The following is a 17,017-nucleotide window of genomic DNA, read 5'->3' as shown; positions in this document are numbered from 1 at the left end:
TACGCTTTACCCCCCCCCCCCCCCCCTCCCCACCCATGCACAGCCTAGTTTCTGCAGGTCTGGGGCTGCGGGGTACCCTGCACCCGTGCACGGCCACGTGTTCGCAGGTCTGGGGCTGCATAGCACCCAATGCAAGGCTGACTCAGTCAACTGGATTTTATTTTGTATTGTACCCCGCTGAAGTTTGTAATTGTCCATTTTAGCAAAAAATTGACTGAGGAAATCATTATACCCGTAATATCAAGGAAGTGTTTAGAAGCAAATCGCGACTTATCCGTTTCATTAATAATTATTTTCAGGTAATGGCCAGTGAGGACTTCTTTCATGTGCAGTTTGAATATTTGAACCCAATAAAAAGAAGAAGAAAAATTCCACTGCTTGCGTGAGTCTTGGCTGGAGGCCGAGTTTTCCGCATCCGTAGGTACGCCACCACCCTCTAGGATCAAGGCATCCGTAGGTACACCACCACCCTCTATGATCAAGGCATCCGTAGGTACACCACCACCACCCTCTAGGATCAAGGCATCCGTAGGTACACCACCACCCTCTATGATCAAGGCATCCGTAGGTACACCACCACCCTCAAGGATCAAGGCATCCGTAGGTACACCACCACCCTCTATGATCAAGGCATCCGTAGGTACACCACCACCCTCTATGGTCAAGGCATCCGTAGGTACGCCACCACCCTCTAGGATCAAGGCATCCGTAGGTACGCCACCACCCTCTATGATCAAGGCATCCGTAGGTACACCACCACCCTCTATGATCAAGGCATCCGTAGGTACGCCACCACCCTCTATGATCAAGGCATCCGTAGGTACGCCACCACCCTCTATGATCAAGGCATCCGTAGGTACGCCACCACCCTCTATGATCAAGGCATCCGTAGGTACGCCACCACCCTCTATGATCAAGGCATCCGTAGGTACGCAACCACTCTCTAGGATCAAGGCATCCGTAGGTACACCACCACCCTCTAGGATCAAGGCATCCGTAGGTACACCACCACCCTCTATGATCAAGGCATCCGTAGGTACCCACCACCCTCTAGGATCAAGGCATCCGTAGGTACACCACCACCCTCTATGATCAAGGCATCCGTAGGTACACCACCACCACCCTCTAGGATCAAGGCATCCGTAGGTACACCACCACCCTCTAGGATCAAGGCATCCGTAGGTACACCACCACCCTCTAGGATCAAGGCATCCGTAGGTACACCACCACCCTCTAGGATCAAGGCATCCGTAGGTACACCACCACCCTCTAGGATCAAGGCATCCGTAGGTACACCACCACCCTCTAGGATCAAGGCATCCGTAGGTACACCACCACCCTCTAGGATCAAGGCATCCGTAAATACACCACCACCCTCTAGGATCAAGGCATCCGTAGGTACACCACCACCCTCTATGATCAAGGCATCCGTAGGTACACCACCACCCTCTATGGTCAAGGCATCCGTAGGTACGCCACCACCCTCTAGGATCAAGGCATCCGTAGGTACGCCACCACCCTCTAGGATCAAGGCATCCGTAGGTACACCACTACCCTCTAGGATCAAGGCATCCGTAGGTACACCACCACCCTCTAGGATCAAGGCATCTGTAGGTACACCACCACCCTCTAGGATCAAGGCATCCGTAGGAACACCGCCACCCTCTAGGATCAAGGCATCCGTAGGAACACCACCACCCTCTAGGATCAAGGCATCCGTAGGAACGCCACCACCCTCTAGGATCAAGGCATCCGTAGGAACGCCACCACCCTCTATGAATCAAGGCATCCGTAGGTACGCCATCACCCTCTATGATCAAGGCATCCGTAGGTACGCCACCACCCTCTATGAATCAAGGCATCCATAGGTACACCACCACCCTCTAGGATCAAGGCCTCCGTAGGTACGCCATCACCCTCTATGATCAAGGCATCCGTAGGAACGCCACCACCCTCTAGGATCAAGGCATCCGTAGGAACGCCACCACCCTCTATGATCAAGGCGCAGATGCAGATCCTAAGCAGTGGGAAGTGAGTAGATCACACCTACCAGAAAGTGGTCAAAGACCGCAAATGGCATTCGCTGCATCCATGCTTTTCTCGTGCCAGGCAAGGAGTTCCCAGTTAACTGTGGGTCGCAGCACGGCTGGAAATAATCCTTCCGTTTCCAAGCAGGACTTCAACCTAGTACCCTCTGTTTCTCAATCATGGTCTTAGACCATCCCACTATGCCTGCCTGCCTGTCAAATAAAATGAGCAAGTATTTTAACTTTTAAAAAAGGTTACTGCCATAGGGACCGCCAGGTGATCAAATCATGAGTGTTTTCAGTGTAGGGCAGACTGTTTGAAGGGCAAAGGGCTTGAGATCGAGGTGCTTTCAAGTCGTCCTTTTGCTCGTTTCAATAAGATAAACTGTGAGAAGTGACAGTTGCTCAGCTTTACTGTGGAAAGTGAGTCCAGTCGGGTGACTGCAGTCAATTTATTCTACACACCTTCCCCTTTTCACCTCCTGCAAACGGACGCACTTTTAAGGGGAACTGTTGCGAAACATGCTAAGTCATGTTTTGTAGTCATTTATTGTGTTGCTTCACACAGGGAACATTGAAAATTTATAAATGACGTATCTTCGTGCTCACACATATAACTAAGATTCTCGCAGAAGATTTCGAAGAGATGAAAGCTGTTCATTTACCGCATTGTCCCCATTATAAAAGTACAGTTATTTTCATATTTCAAAGGTGGCCGGCCCTGTACTACTAAAAGAGACTGTACTAGTATTGGAGACTGTTCCTTTATTGATTCTGGCAAGTTTGATCGCCTGCCATAGGTGCCGTACCGCTCACAATAATGATACTGTGCGGCTATAGATGCCTTCAACAACACTCCAGCTAAGGTACCAAGCAGTGTAGCAAGGCACAAAGATTATAAATGGGTCAGAAAAACTAAGTAAAGTGGATCCAGGTATATGTAGTCCAGTAGTGGCCATCGCATCATTCTTGCATGTACTGCTTTTAGAGACATGACCTTTAATATTTTCGATCCACGCTCAACATTAGGTACTATTGTACTACAAGCTACTATTGCAGATGTGTACGTTTACTGGAGGAAATATAGTAGTTGTGGAGTTAGATATAGGAATCTCCATTTTGGCGCTTTTCGTGTCCACGATGAACACATCTGCGCGGCCCTTCTGTCCAAGTGTACAAGGCACACATCCACTGCAAATTCAAAACAGCTTGTGTGGCCAGCAAAGAACACTTGCTTGAATTCGTTTTGACGGCGAATATATTATTATACACGCTGATCTCAAGTTCGATGTGACGTCACGCTGCACTTTGGGACAATTCAAGTTTCACCCACTTCTAATCATATCTGTAATGGCACGATCTAAAATTATCATGATCTGCATTTTTTCTTGTTATCTTGTGTGCATTAGCTGGTCGTCGGCAAGCAAGAAATCGAGATTACCCAGCCCGGATTGTTTCACAAACACGTACTGCACACGGGCAACCTGCCTGGAGTGGGAGTCGGCCTCTGCCCGAACCCAAGTTCCCGGAAAGGTTCTGTAAAAAATTTTCATTTACCATTTCTTACCTATTTTGTACTTCATTGAATTGCTTTTACAAAGCTTTTACAAACGAATTTCCTTAATGCCGCCTGCAAGATGCCTGCTGTTATTTCAGTAGCCCTTTTTTTTAAAAGAATGCGTCGAATTGGAGTGATGCTGCAATTCTCTGCCATAGTATGTTTTTGATGATGCATCCACAGCTGTAAAGAGAAGCCTGTTCTCGAGAAGGTGTAGCACTTTTGACTGGGTTGGTTCACTGTGTGATAGTAGCTCAGAAAATGCTGTGCCGACAGCTTCAAGATTCGTAATTCTTCACTGCTTGCGACACACTCGTGATTTGAATTGGAGCTCCACCCACGCAGCCGACATTGCAAGTTTGCACACATGAGCCAAGATGCCCACATCCACGCACAAGCTTACGCCAACATTATTTTGATGCATGTTCACATGTTCTCCTCAATTTCTGGCCATCACCTGAATTTCTGTGAATTGTGCTCAAGTAGATTAAAATGCATAAAGGCATTTTCATTACACTGTCGTGTGCATGCATAATCCATGTTGCTGTGCATGCATAATCCATGTTGCCACATCAGTTTGTTTGCAATCACAGCCGATCGTTTTGCTCTCTTTTTCTTGCCCATTCTCTGTATGTAGTACTGCATCAATCTCTCTCCAAACAGTTTCCTGCTTTGGAATTTCGTATGTAGGAATTTTAACTTCGGCCTGCTGATTTACCTATCAAAAATTCAAAATCAAAGTGTTTTCTTTGTTCGTTATGGTGCCAACGCAAGCATAAGTTGTGATAGAACAACTGTGCCGTCTCCGGTTCATCCAATGTGTATTCTATGCTATGACTAGCTGAATTGATTGGCTTAGCCAAGCTGTGTGGGCAAGGTACTGTTTTGCTGCACAATTTTAATTTCCTTTAATAATTTGTTTCTACATTTTCATTATTATTAGTGTTCATTGGCTGCAGCTTGTATAAAATGTCTCTTCGATCACTCGGACATTGCGTGCAGTTCCAATATTGGCCCAGCCTCTTTTTTGCTTTAGTCTGAAAACCCGCAACTCCTTTTTTAAAATTCGAAAATAACTACAATGTACTAAATAAAATGTTTTCCTTTTTTCTCTATTTGTCAAATCACTTCTTGCTCTCTGTTCTTCTACGACGTGTGAAGTCTTCAGTGTGCTGGGTTCATTGACAAACAAACAAGTCCCCATAATGTTCTGAGTGGCCCAGATTTGGTAGCCTGGTGCATAGTATCACCAAGAGTCCTGATATTAACCCTATGATGGTCCATAGGTCGAATTCGGCCTATATTTGACAAGGCGTATCGAAACGCTGATTTCAGATGGAAAACCCGGTCACGGTCGAAGTACTTGGTTCAAACTTTGCAGCCGGGTTGCGTCAGATCCCTCGCATATACTGGCACACACAGAGACATAGACAGCAATCACGGCAACCCACAAATAAGGTAGCTGGCCGCAGCCAGATGTGAAACTGACTGAAGAAGTCAGGAAAGAAACGATGATAAAGAACACGCCAGATGCTACATGTATATTTGCAACCGAGAATGTTGCGCGAGAAATAAGTTCTCCCCGATCTCGCTTTGCTCGGGCTCTTTTTTTTGTAGTATGGCTAGCACCTGATGGTAATAATAATTATTATATTCCTGTGTTGTTTCATTTTACTGGTCAGTAACATTATCGCACTGAAGAAGGTCACAAGAAAACGTTCTCAATTCTTCCTTACTACGTTGCTTTCTTTAAAAAAAGGTATTTTAACAGATTTACATTCTGTACATGTAAGTGTGTCCTTTTTTGTAGTGTCTCCTCAAAACAAGTACAATGTTACTTGTATAGTAACACCTGGTTTAAGCGACCACCCCATGGTGCAAGAAAAGCGGTCGTTAAAGCCAGGTGGTCTTTAGAACCAGGTCCCACAGTGTCTGTGTAGAACTGTCTGTGCATGGAAAACGGTCGTTAAGAGCAGGTGGTCGCTAAAACGAGAGGTCGCTTACACCAGGTTTTACTGTACTTGAAAGCACCTTACTTACCGGCAAGCTGGGCCGGTCGGGCAGTGCAGGTGCTCAGCTACACGTGACGTAACAGTAGCAGCATTGAATATGACCGTATGAGCTCACCTCACATACATGTACTTCCCATCCTCCAAGAAAGTAGCTTGGCGCCTATGAAATACTAATACACGGAGGTGAGTGGACGACTAACCTTGTCCAGGACAGTGGATATATACCGACTTCTCACCGAAAACAAGTTTACCGAACAACAAGTCATCGAAAAACGATTCACAAAAATAATACGTGTTCGTTCTACACCGGCAGACCAATTTAGAATCCTATAGGGTGCATCCCCATGATCACGCAACCGAAATAGTGATAGTGGGTTGTCAGCAACACTGGCTCACACTGTTATTCACAAATTCATTTCAGGAAAAAGTATTTCAACGTTTCGGTCATAAAATAGCCATCACCAGGAATAAAGTGGTCATACATGTAGGTACCGCTAGGATGGGTTTAAGAATGAGCAGCGGTGCGAGGAGATTATTGATTCACACGTGCATGTACTACATGTACTATGTCGACTCGGAGAGAAAAGAGGTTTTAAAACACTTTTTAAAGGTTTACCGCTACAGGTGCGCGCCAAAAGGCCCCCGGCGAAACATCACGAAAAACTGGTATAGCAATAACACGATACGCGTAGCCTCTAAGGTTCTAGCTCAGGAGTAGTGATGCCGGTCACGGACGGGCATTGCAAAGGACATCACACTTGCTAAAGAAGCTGCAAGCCAGCAAAGACTCTGCGCTGGCTGACGCAAGATACCAGTAGATAATGAAAATCAACAAATCAGTCAACCACGAGAAACGATTTCTTCTGATAAGAATTAAAATTCAAAAAGAGGACCAAAAGTTTACAAGTTATCCGTTTTGTCCAACACTAACTGTTATAAGCAGATTACAGTGTTGTCAAAAATGTGCAACAATTAGCACAAAACTGACTGATGAGATCATGACATTCAACGACACGTCTAGAACGCGCGAGTCAGTTTTGTGCTAATTGTTGCACATTTTTGACTCAACTGTATTCTGCTTATAACCATTAGTGTTGGAAAAACGGATAACTTGTAAACTTTTGGTCCTCTTTTTGAATTTTAATCCTTGTCTCTCCATCCGAGTTAAATCTGATAAGAATGTTGAAAAATGATTTCAAGTCGCATGGCATACACCGGGCCCTAAACTTGCCATAATTATCATCTTAGTCATTGGTTCATTCAAGCCCAACCATTGGTATGCAATAATTAGAAAGAGATACATACAAAATACACACCCAGTTACTTCAACCTATACCGGAGCAGATTTCTCTGTTATCCGTGAATTTAGAAACAAAATCGGTGACCCAAAACATCTAGTCGGGCACAGCTGGAAGAATTCCAGGTGTAAATGTTGCACACAAATTCCGGGTCTGAATAGTTTCCGATGCTTGCACAACATGCGAATACAATCATGTGTATGAACTGGGTCTAGCTGCACTGTACTGATCATGACTAGATATAGCTAGCTGACTGTACAGCATTGAATTGAGTCTACTAGTACTGTATGCGGTTGAGTGAGGAAATAAATAACCAATACTGACAAGGACCAAGGCCGGTGGCAGATATAATAAAATATATAATAAATAAAATAGCTTGATACGCGCATGCATCCATACATTGTCATTGTCACACTGTCTTGTGAAGCCGAACAGGACTAAGAACTTCAATATCGAGACTACGGGTGACGGAGCTTCTCCACGACGCAGGTGATCCAGAGTGGGAGCGTGTCTGTCAGCGTAACCATGGGTCTATCCAGCACGGCGTAATGAAGCAATCTGGAGAAGCACACAGGGCAAGACAGGAAAAAACAATCGTTCAACCTTTACGGAGACGTAATTGATAATTGATACAGTTTTAGACCGCAATTCAATAACACCACCGCAGGCAAGCTGCTTCGTAGCACATTACAAATGTATGCACATGAATTCTGGGCATGCATATTTGCAGCTCATTTCATGTACATGATAGTACTTCAGTGGTCACCAACAGAAATCACTTTGGAAGGCAGTATGAAAAGATAGTTTAAAATATTGGCACTAACAACCGCAACAGGTTACCAAAGTGATTTTTCGGAGTTTTCCTCAAAAGCTGCCCGTGTGTGGTTTTACATGTGGCACTGGAGCCACGAGACGTAGTACAAACTGAAGAGGTACACCACCACACCACCATTGCCAACACCGCATCTACAACTAGCAGAGTGGAAACATGAGATACACTGGTGCTGTTCTTTATCTTTCCCTTGGACAAGGAGCACAGCACTAGTGTGGGCATGTAGCGTATATCCGGAGTAAAAGCCGCACTTCAAACACTCGCAATTCTACCAAAAATATCTCAGTGCTGCTTATACTACGATGGTGAAATGAACTGTGAAACACAGGTAGATGTCGGTATTTGTGACAAAACTCTGGGCGCGGCTTATACTACAGTGTGGAGTATACTCTGGAAAATACAAATAGAAATTTTCATTTAGAATGCACTCTAACCGTCGTGAACATGCACCATAGCCACTCATGCTACAGTACTGTTGGATGGCAAAGAAATGGGGATCGGCCTCTTAGCCGTGGCCGTTCATATTTGTTATGTACAGTAGTCTAGGCGCAGTGCAGTCATCACGTATGTGTTCCGCGCAATCTGAGAATTCCCAGATTGCGAAGATTGCGCGCGCAATCTGCGGTGACACAATAACTATTCGTGGCACGAGACCAGGCAGGGTAAATCAGCGAGCCTGAGCTTCCGCGAGACTTCTGGGAGCACAAGCGGTACCCAAGTACGCGTGGTGAAAAATTCATGTGCGCCGTTCGTGTTCACGGGCATGCTTTCATGCCTTCTCATTGCCCTTGCTATCTCATCACGCACCAATACCTTCTCAATCAATGCTCCATGGATAATACAAAACAGCACCAAACTTCGCATTCCAATTTTATCCTCCACTGATCCTGCTTGCTTCCACCCTGTCTTGATGTGCCGTGGAAATAGATTTTCAGCCATTTCGCATAAACAAGCCATGTTCCAGGCTTGTGAGGCCATGGCTCCCAGCAAAGTGACCCGTATACAAGCCATCAAATCTGTTGTGTTCAGACCTTCCATTCACTTTGAAATTGTAAGAATAGTTTGAAACGTTTTGAAGATACCTCAGAAGCTGCGATAATTTGAAACTTTCCAACGCTTCACACTGCGCTCTTGGCCCACATTCACCACACCATAGCAAGGAAGTTCGTTCTTGGATAGATGTTCCATATCCTACAGACAGCTGTTTTGATCATTAAGAGCTACTCAGTGAAGGTAGACAACGAATGGATAGCAGATAGAGGAATAGGCATTTTGATGAGCGCAGTGTAGAGAGGTGGAAAGTTTCGCTTTGAAGATGATGCCGAAACAAACGCAATCACTTCAAAGTTTTTTTCCGACTTTCGATCGCTTATCGCCTTGGTGTTAATGAGTGACCATGGTTACCGTTCAGAAACATGTTCCCACCATACAGCCTGCCTTTCAGTGAGTCCAAGCCAAGTTCTCAAGCGCATTCTTTCAGCTCAAGCGCAGTCTTCGAGTTATTCAACCCTTTTTCACATCCCTCGCAATAGCAACGCGCACACATCCCGAAAGCTGGTACCCGCATGTTTATCTCAATGCAAACACTTGAACTTGCTCTTTGTATGTAGACAGACACTCAAAAACAGATTGAAACTTGTACTTGTTTACACCACTTCGTCTCGGTATAAAGCAGAGTAGCCGACTGGGAGAATTTTTTGACCTGTTCATAATCGCAATGCTTTTGCAGCAAGACACCAACAAGACACCAAAGCAAGACACCAAACAACCAGTGATACTCACCTTAATCTTCCTCTGGCATGGACTTAGCAAGGCGGAGCAAATCCCATCAAAGCCCAGGACTCTTCATGGTTCACACCTTTGTTGATACGACTGCCGTCGGCTTCGTGCTTGTGCTTGCAACACATTTGGAGATCTCCGTTTGCGGTCATAGTAGATGTTGCTGCGGTCGGGTCCTGGCAACTTGGAAAGTGTGGCACACGTCTTGTCGCCTATACCATGTCATCATGGCCGACATGTGTCTTAAACCACACCTCGCGCCGCGTGGTCAGAAGGGTTCCAGTCATGATTGCAGTCATGTGGTTGACTATCATCATGAATTGGCAAACTGCAGGGGTGCAGGGCGGCACTCTGCATAGAGCGCATAGCTTCCTGCAGGCATTAGTTCAACCTGACATGTTCATTTCACTCGCTGCTTGCAGTGCTTCCCCGCTTAGGCTCATTCCAGACACGTTTTGCTGGTACACGCTGGCTGTCTTTTGTACGCTGTGCTTCAAGCACATTCCCATGGCACCATATGCACTGTTGAAAAGCCAGGGCACCCTGCAGAGATTCTGACAGTTCTCCAAGAAATATCCTTGGTGTTCCCTGCTGAGGTTAGGCGGAGTATCATAAATACTGTGGAGCACACCTAGGTTGCAGAATGCCTGTAGCTGTCCATCATCGTATATCTCATTGTACAGGTTGAACACCAGTGGATGAGCAGATGCGACTAAGCTCAATGCAGGATCGGGGAAGTGCAGCTCCTACCAGAACTCTTGACTATTCTTTTGACTACCAGTAGCGGCGTGGTATGGAATGCCTGCCTCAGTGAATGGCTCTTACTCGTAGAGAATGATGCGGCTTGGTGCACTCACATTGGTTGATTCCATGTGCTTGGTGACCAGCTTGATGCTTGCATTGTCCTTTGCACTGTTCTCCGTTGTCTCTCTTGTCACATCGGTGTAGGCACTGGTGTTCACACTGAAAGTAATGCGCGGGCTTCAAACCTGCCCTACCAAGTGTATTCTCGAATTCAATGTGACCCACCTTGTCCTTGTATACAAGAATGTTTACCGATGGATGGTATAGCTCCAAATAGCACTTGGACGCCTCAGCTTTGTCAACTGCATTCACATCTAGCTGATGGTTACACTGAGCACCGCACCTGGAGAAGTCTTCACCCATGTCTGCTCTTGAGACATACGGATCTTGAAATCCATTCTTTTCCCAGAAGACGCGATGTGATGTCAAGTCGTACGTGGTGACTTGGCTAGTAGTCCACTTATGCTTGTGGAAAGGCTGGGGCTGTGAGACAACAAATTGTGTCGTGCAGCTGCACTCCACCTGGTGTGAGTGTGACGGACCGGCAGCATTGCAAATCTCACTACAGGTTTGTTGTTGACCTGGGTCTGGCAGTTTTACTCTGTTGCCATCCTGCTTGGTAATAACTGTCTTCTCGGTATTCATCACAAAGCCATGGTCTGTTTCGCAGGGATCTGAGTGAGCGTATCGCAATCTGCAGTAGCGCTCACACAGGGGGCAGAACTTCTCACAGGTGTGCTCTCTACCGCAGCTGTGAGACTTTTGTCGCTTTCGATGATCGGACTGGCCCACAGGATATGCCACACTGCACTTCAAGCTGTAGGCATTGCTGTTCTGACGTATAAGTCGGCTTCCGACTGGAGCAGGGCTGTCAGTTGATGCAAGAAAGCAAACACCGGGATGAGAGCTGTCACAAAACTCTCCACAATCATGTTCTTCGAAACAATGATGCTGTGGAAAACCTTCAAAGTGTCTGGGGTCACCAGTTCCTGGGCAATCGGCCTTACACCGAGGGGAGCAGTTATGCTGAATCTGCTTCTTGCATCCACGATTGCAAAGACTTCCTGCATTGCGAATTGAGCAGCTCTGGGTGCACTTATGCTGATCCTTCTCAAAGAAATGAAAGACGGTGGTCCGCTGTAGCTTATCATGTACGCCCATGACATAGCCTGTCCTTTGCATACGGTATGATGCATGCCACATCTCTCCAGCACAGTGAGGTCTGTCCTCTTTACCATGCCCTTTAGTGCATTGCACATGGCAGGACTGGAAGAAAGAAACTTCCTTGTCAGAGTAGGGATCTTTGTATGATATTGATTGCCAGAATGTGGCGTGAGACGCAACATGCAGACGCTGCCTTTGCCCCTGGTAATGCTGTATTCGACCGGGGTCCACTGTGCAACGTGCCATGTTTTCGCACTTTCCAAGCACATGAAAATGACCAGCACCAGCAGTATTGCAAGCAGTAGCACAGGTCGTCCGTTGCGAGGTTGGAACTGGCCGCGTGTCGCCGTAGAATATCTGCAACCCCCTTCCGCTTGTGAAGGGTTTATGGTTTGCCTCATGCACAAGCGTTGTGTGATTGACTTGAAGAAAACATGGCGCTGCACAATGAGGGCATGTGTCCATACACAGATGGATACCTTTGCAAGAGTGAGATCCTGTATGACTGCGATCTCCACGTTTCAGCGGAATGTTGCACGTGAGCTTCTTCGAGATACCTGCCTGCCCTGCATGTTCTGCCTGTGGAACACTTTGTCCATCAACGGCTTCTACTGGCTGCTTCTGCTGCTCACAACGACCATCATCTTGACATGGTGCAGCACAAGTATGCTCCTGTTCACAGTCATGCAGATCGCCTTCATGCTGATGATGAAGATTGCATTGATTTCTGCACTCTTGGATGTTACATACCGCATGGCACTTTGTGTCGTCGCAGTAGCATATGTGATCAATTTTCTCAGATGACTCGTTGCATTGCTTGGTGCAATTGATTGTCTCATCTCGTGAGGTCTTCTTGATGCTGCACGTGTCGCCACATCGATGGAACTTTCCACATGAACACGTGCCGTCGTGAGAGATCACTTTCCGGCATTGCTCACTGCACTGCTCATTTCCAGCAGCACATTCACATCTTCCATGGCATGTGTGCTGCTTTCGGCAGAGAAAGTGATGACCAGGTAGTGTTCCTGACTGCTGGTAGTCTCTCTCAATACTGGTGTAGCCACCGGAGTTGTTTTTTGGACCAGTTAATCTGCCGTGTAGCACTGCTTCAGTGCAGTAGGTGAGTCCAGCAGAGTGGTCGTCATACTGAATGCCACTGCTTGAATCCTCACAGTCCACAGGTATGCAGTCGTGGCAGTATGCTGAGCATCGACCGAAGATATCTCGATCAGTATCACTGCTGCACGGGTCCTCAAAGTCGAAGTGAGACCAAAAGCGACTGTGATCGACTTCACCAGCATTCTTCCTCTGGACAGCACTGTCTCTGGTTGTCAATACGTGAATGTGTCCTCGTCCTTCAGAGATACAGAGCTGTTTGCAAGTTAGATCTGATCCAAGACTGCCTAGATCTCTCGTCTCCATCTGCCGAACCGCTGTAGCATTGACGACTTGTCCGTGTTCTCCGATGGAGTGCAGGCCGTCATGGTTTACTTCTTTGTCACAGCAACAGCTGCAAATAGGGCACACGACTCCGCATCTGTGAACCTTTCCACAGTGGTGAGTGACATCTGCAGTGTGATTAGTCAGGTTGGCTGGTATAACGATCATGCATTGAAGTCGATAGCCATCACGGCCAGCTTCAAGCTTCCATGCACCTCCATCAAGGGGCTCTCGGCTGATTTCGCATATACCACCTGCGTCGTCACAAAGAGCTACGCATTTGTGCTCTTTGCCACAGAGATGAGTGTGGTCAGCAATGATTGGTGATGCGCATGAAGGATGAACAAATCCGCTTTCAGTGCTAGGACTGATCGGGTGGGAGCTGAGAAGGCATTGTGAACTACAGAGATGCTCCTCAGTTGGTAGAGTACAGCGGTGCATATTAGGGTGATCGATGAATAGAACACACTCCTTGTGACACGTCCTTGATGATGCTAGATCACATTGCAATCGGCACATGTGCCTGCCGGGCTCTTCGTATGCCTCACAAAGGTGTTGATAACCATAAGCAACCTCTTCAAAGTCCTCGTGTCCAGCTTTCTCACCGCACAGCTGCTGACATCTGTGCCGTTGTTCAGCATTGTGAACTGGACCCTGGCAAATATGTTTACATCCGTGGCTAGGGCTAAGACAATCACAATCCGAAGACTTGTCATGACCTCTTAACTTCAAGCAGCGGAAGAAGCAATGGTGGCAATTTTTCGGACTTCAATCCCCACACAGCACCCAGCTCAATCGGAAGATATCGATGGTATCTTCAAAGAACGATTTGTCAATGAATGAACAGTCTTCAATCTCCAAATAGTTTGTCACTAGCTGCTTTGCGTGTTTACATCTTCGAGCCACGATGTCTTTTAAGCACCATTGCACAGCAGCTACAAGATTCAAACGCTTGTTAATAGTGGAGTCTACACCAAACACTCGCTGCAAGCCATCTTTGATCTGTGAGACAACCTTCGTTGCAGTATCCTCATCTGCAGACAGGTGTAATGCTGGGAGAAGAAGTTCTTTCTTTACCCTTTCGTGTGTATATGACAAGTTCTCTGTGTCAATCATTACACTGGGATCGTCATCTACTCCAGTCTCGCAGAACTTGGCCAGCTTGACACGAAGTTGTGATATATGGAAAATATCCATCTCGTGCAAGCCTTGAAAGCTATGAAAGCTGGTAGTGGCCAGGGCTAGGAGGAGGTTTTGACAAGCCAGAAACGACCCTCCATCCGCAAACAACTTGATGGGATTTCGAGGATTTCTCAGTATGGAGTATGCTGTACCAGCCAAGATGTCACCATGAACGCGTGAGTCCGAGAGCCTCCTGTCGCAATCTTGCACAGAGGATGGACATGACATAGTGCTGAGATCATAGGTAGTTGTAGACACTGTTGAGAACATGGATCTTATTGCAGATCCAATTGCAGTCGGCTTTGAATTAACTGTGACAGCCGTAGATAGGCATTCAAGCTGAACCCGATTGCTGGAGAGAATAGCCAGATGACTCTGGAAGAGGCTTTTGTCCACATACAACCGGTCGAGGCCATTGCATAGATCATTGCCTTTGAAGGGCAGTTTATCTGACAGCCCAGATATTTCCTTTCCAAACGCAACCAAAGAATCTTGACTTTGACCGACGTCTAACAGGAAGAGGCGGCTGAGTGCAATAGCTGAAAGCAATAGATCCCTTTGGCCCGGCTCCAGTCCATGTTTTGCAATGGAGTCCATTGTAATGCCTGTGAACGCTAGCAATACAAATAGACGGCTGGGAGTAAACCGAGTGCAGGCCAACAAGCAGCTCACAGGATGCCCATTGCTACCATCAGCATTTCCGCTGCCGCTGGTGGTGTTGCAGCCGCTGCTTCTGGTGTTGCTGCTGCTGCTGGTTTCGCTGCTGCTGGTGGTATTGCTGCTGCTGCTGGTGGGATTGCTGCTGCTGCTGCTGCTGGTGGTGGTATTGCTGCTGCTGCTGCTGGTGTTGCTGCTGGTGGTGTTGCTGCTGGTGGTATTGTTGCTGCTGCTGGTGGTATTGCTGCTGGTGTTTCCGTGGGAGAAGGAGCCACTACTAGAGAATGAAGCACCAGCCAGGGTGTTGAGGCAGTGAAATGCTGCTTCTTCAGTCTGGGACAGACAAGTAACAACCGTCACCGGATGTGGCCACTTGCGCAGGCTCTCTAGCGGGTTAACGCTGTCAATGCGATGGTAACAGTTCCCTACTTCCGAACTCAGCTGGTCACAGATCTGCTCAGCTACACACGGAAAGGCAGTGCAGGCCAGTAGGGAATCAGCGTGCCGGGACTTTCCCAGGCCATGAGCTGAAGTGCTCTTCTCGGCTGGCTTGTTGAGTGAAGCAAGGAGAGTGATCGGTGATGGTACAGTCATGTCATGTAGCCAGAGGTGCGTGGGACTCTGCACAGGCCGGCACAAGTGAGACGGATGGCACAATGACATGTCCTGTGATGAGACTGACACCACTGGAAGTCGCACTCTGACGCTGTCCTTGTGACTTGTGTCACTGGACTCACCACCGCCTTGATCCAATGTAGACTCCAGAAAGAATTCTCTGGAAACAAGTTCAGCCAGTCGTCTATCATCCAATTCAGTCGGTCCCTCATCGAGCATAGAAGGCCAGACATGAAGGAGTGGCACACCAGGATAACGATAAAGTGGATAAATTGGGTACTCTCGGTACACAGATCGGAGTGATTTAGCAGTAGCCTGCTGCACAGTTGGTTGCTGGTTAGGCTCGGTAGCAATTTTGAACTCGCCGCCTTCGATTACAACCGAGAAAGTTGTGGATGATGACTCGGCTTCGCTGAACTCGCCCACTTCTATATTCCGATACAGGAGGTGCAGCGATTGGCTGCCATGGGTTGCCTTGTGAAGGAGCTGCTGGTGAATGGTTTCGTCATCCGAGTCATGAAGCTCGACGATAAGGTAACACTGGCAGAGGTTCATGTCATGCCGGTTAATGATCATGCGTATGGTACTACCGTCATTGCTGTTTGTCGGCCATAGCGCTGCATACTGATCTGGAGTTAAACTAGAAGCGAAGTGATGACAACAATACGATTCGGTTGCGTCACGGGCGCCGATCAAGGCCACAGTTTCCAGCCGAATGTCACAGCTTTGAGTTGAATAAGCTGGCTTTTCAAGCGCAGAGAGGTCACGGTCCATGACATTCGTCTGCAGGACCGACGATAAGCTGGGCTGATTGGCTGGTTTTGGCGGCAATACCGTATTAGCTGCGCCATGATTCAATGTGTAGTCCTGTAGTATTGTCGAAGCATCCGTGTGGTACTGGATAGACGGTCGTTCCTGCAAGTAGAGGTCACCGTTGCTGGATTGTAGCAATGACAGACCAGCTTCCTTGTGGCAAGAGAACAGTGGAATGACATGCCATGGGATCAGATCTGCAAAAACAGAAACACGACAAGGAAAAAAGAGATAGCAGGGAGTCAAAGATTGCAAGAAGATGACCATGGTAGTCAACACTATCAATGCACTAGACTAGTGTCTTCACAAGATCAGTGTGAGAGTAACAGTGGCGTGTGCTTGTGTCTGCCGTTACTGCTGTAAAACAGGTAATGTTTGCGACAAGAAAATGATGACATAATTGGGATACAGACTGGTCTGCGCTGTATAATATTTGTGATGCAATACATCACGATCTATTACTTCACCTTTTGTGGTGCCATCGTGCCAAGTTGAATGTTTGTGATATCGCAAAAATCACGAACATTCTTACATCGCAAAAATTTCTCTTTCTACACTATCTGGTCGTCATTATGCCCTGGAGGACAAGAAGCAGGAGTATAGTACTGGTATATTATTTGTGAACATCATGTGTACATGGGGCATGTGTGTGTGTGTGTGTGTGTGTGTGTGTGTGTGTGTGTGTGTGTGTGTGTGTGTGTTCGTATTGTGTGGAAATCTAGTCTTTGAGTCTTTCTTATCGCGAGGTGTTTCTGTTGTCTCTTTGCGAAAAGGTCTTTTATCAATTTTCGTTCTTCAACAGCTTTGATCGTGGAGATGGTATAAGAAGGTTTGAA

At 47.0% G+C, this 17,017-nt stretch overlaps 4 protein-coding genes across 8 annotated transcripts in view; 1 reads left to right on the top strand and 3 right to left on the bottom strand.

Annotated features, from left to right (window-relative positions):
• Nucleotides 1–4,688, top strand: part of LOC135822627 (uncharacterized) — a 55,325-nt gene extending 50,637 nt beyond the window's left edge. For all 4 annotated transcript variants that reach the window (XM_065335436.1, XM_065335437.1, XM_065335438.1 and 1 more), the window contains one exon: nucleotides 3,437–4,688. The gene's annotated coding sequence lies outside the window, so the exon portion shown is untranslated. The remainder of the gene's footprint in view (nucleotides 1–3,436) is intronic.
• On the bottom strand, nucleotides 1,022–2,697 carry LOC135823686 (uncharacterized). The gene is made up of 3 exons (XM_065336533.1): nucleotides 2,693–2,697; nucleotides 1,917–2,017; nucleotides 1,022–1,665 (listed from the first exon to the last, which is right to left on the bottom strand). Exons 1-3 carry the CDS (start codon nucleotides 2,695–2,697, stop codon nucleotides 1,022–1,024), a joined length of 750 nt encoding a protein of 249 aa, XP_065192605.1.
• Nucleotides 4,689–6,807: 2,119 nt separating the features above from the next.
• LOC135822626 (uncharacterized) lies at nucleotides 6,808–13,675 on the bottom strand. The gene is made up of 2 exons (XM_065335434.1): nucleotides 9,510–13,675; nucleotides 6,808–7,453 (listed from the first exon to the last, which is right to left on the bottom strand). The coding sequence occupies exon 1, from the start codon at nucleotides 13,431–13,433 to the stop codon at nucleotides 10,314–10,316; it is 3,120 nt and encodes a 1,039-aa protein (XP_065191506.1). The 5' UTR covers nucleotides 13,434–13,675; the 3' UTR covers nucleotides 6,808–7,453; nucleotides 9,510–10,313.
• Nucleotides 13,675–17,017, bottom strand: part of LOC135822625 (uncharacterized) — a 33,486-nt gene continuing 30,143 nt past the window's right edge. For both annotated transcript variants that reach the window (XM_065335431.1, XM_065335433.1), the window contains exon 13: nucleotides 13,675–16,378. In XM_065335431.1, coding sequence (XP_065191503.1) covers nucleotides 13,683–16,378 — 2,696 coding nt within the window. In that variant the 3' untranslated portion in view covers nucleotides 13,675–13,682. The remainder of the gene's footprint in view (nucleotides 16,379–17,017) is intronic.

Source organism: Sycon ciliatum, chromosome 8, assembly GCF_964019385.1.
Source record: "Sycon ciliatum chromosome 8, ocSycCili1.1, whole genome shotgun sequence".
Classification (NCBI taxonomy): Eukaryota; Metazoa; Porifera; class Calcarea; order Leucosolenida; family Sycettidae; genus Sycon; species Sycon ciliatum.
The sequence above is the reverse complement of the archived record's forward strand: the minus strand, read 5'-3'. Positions and strand labels throughout refer to the sequence as shown.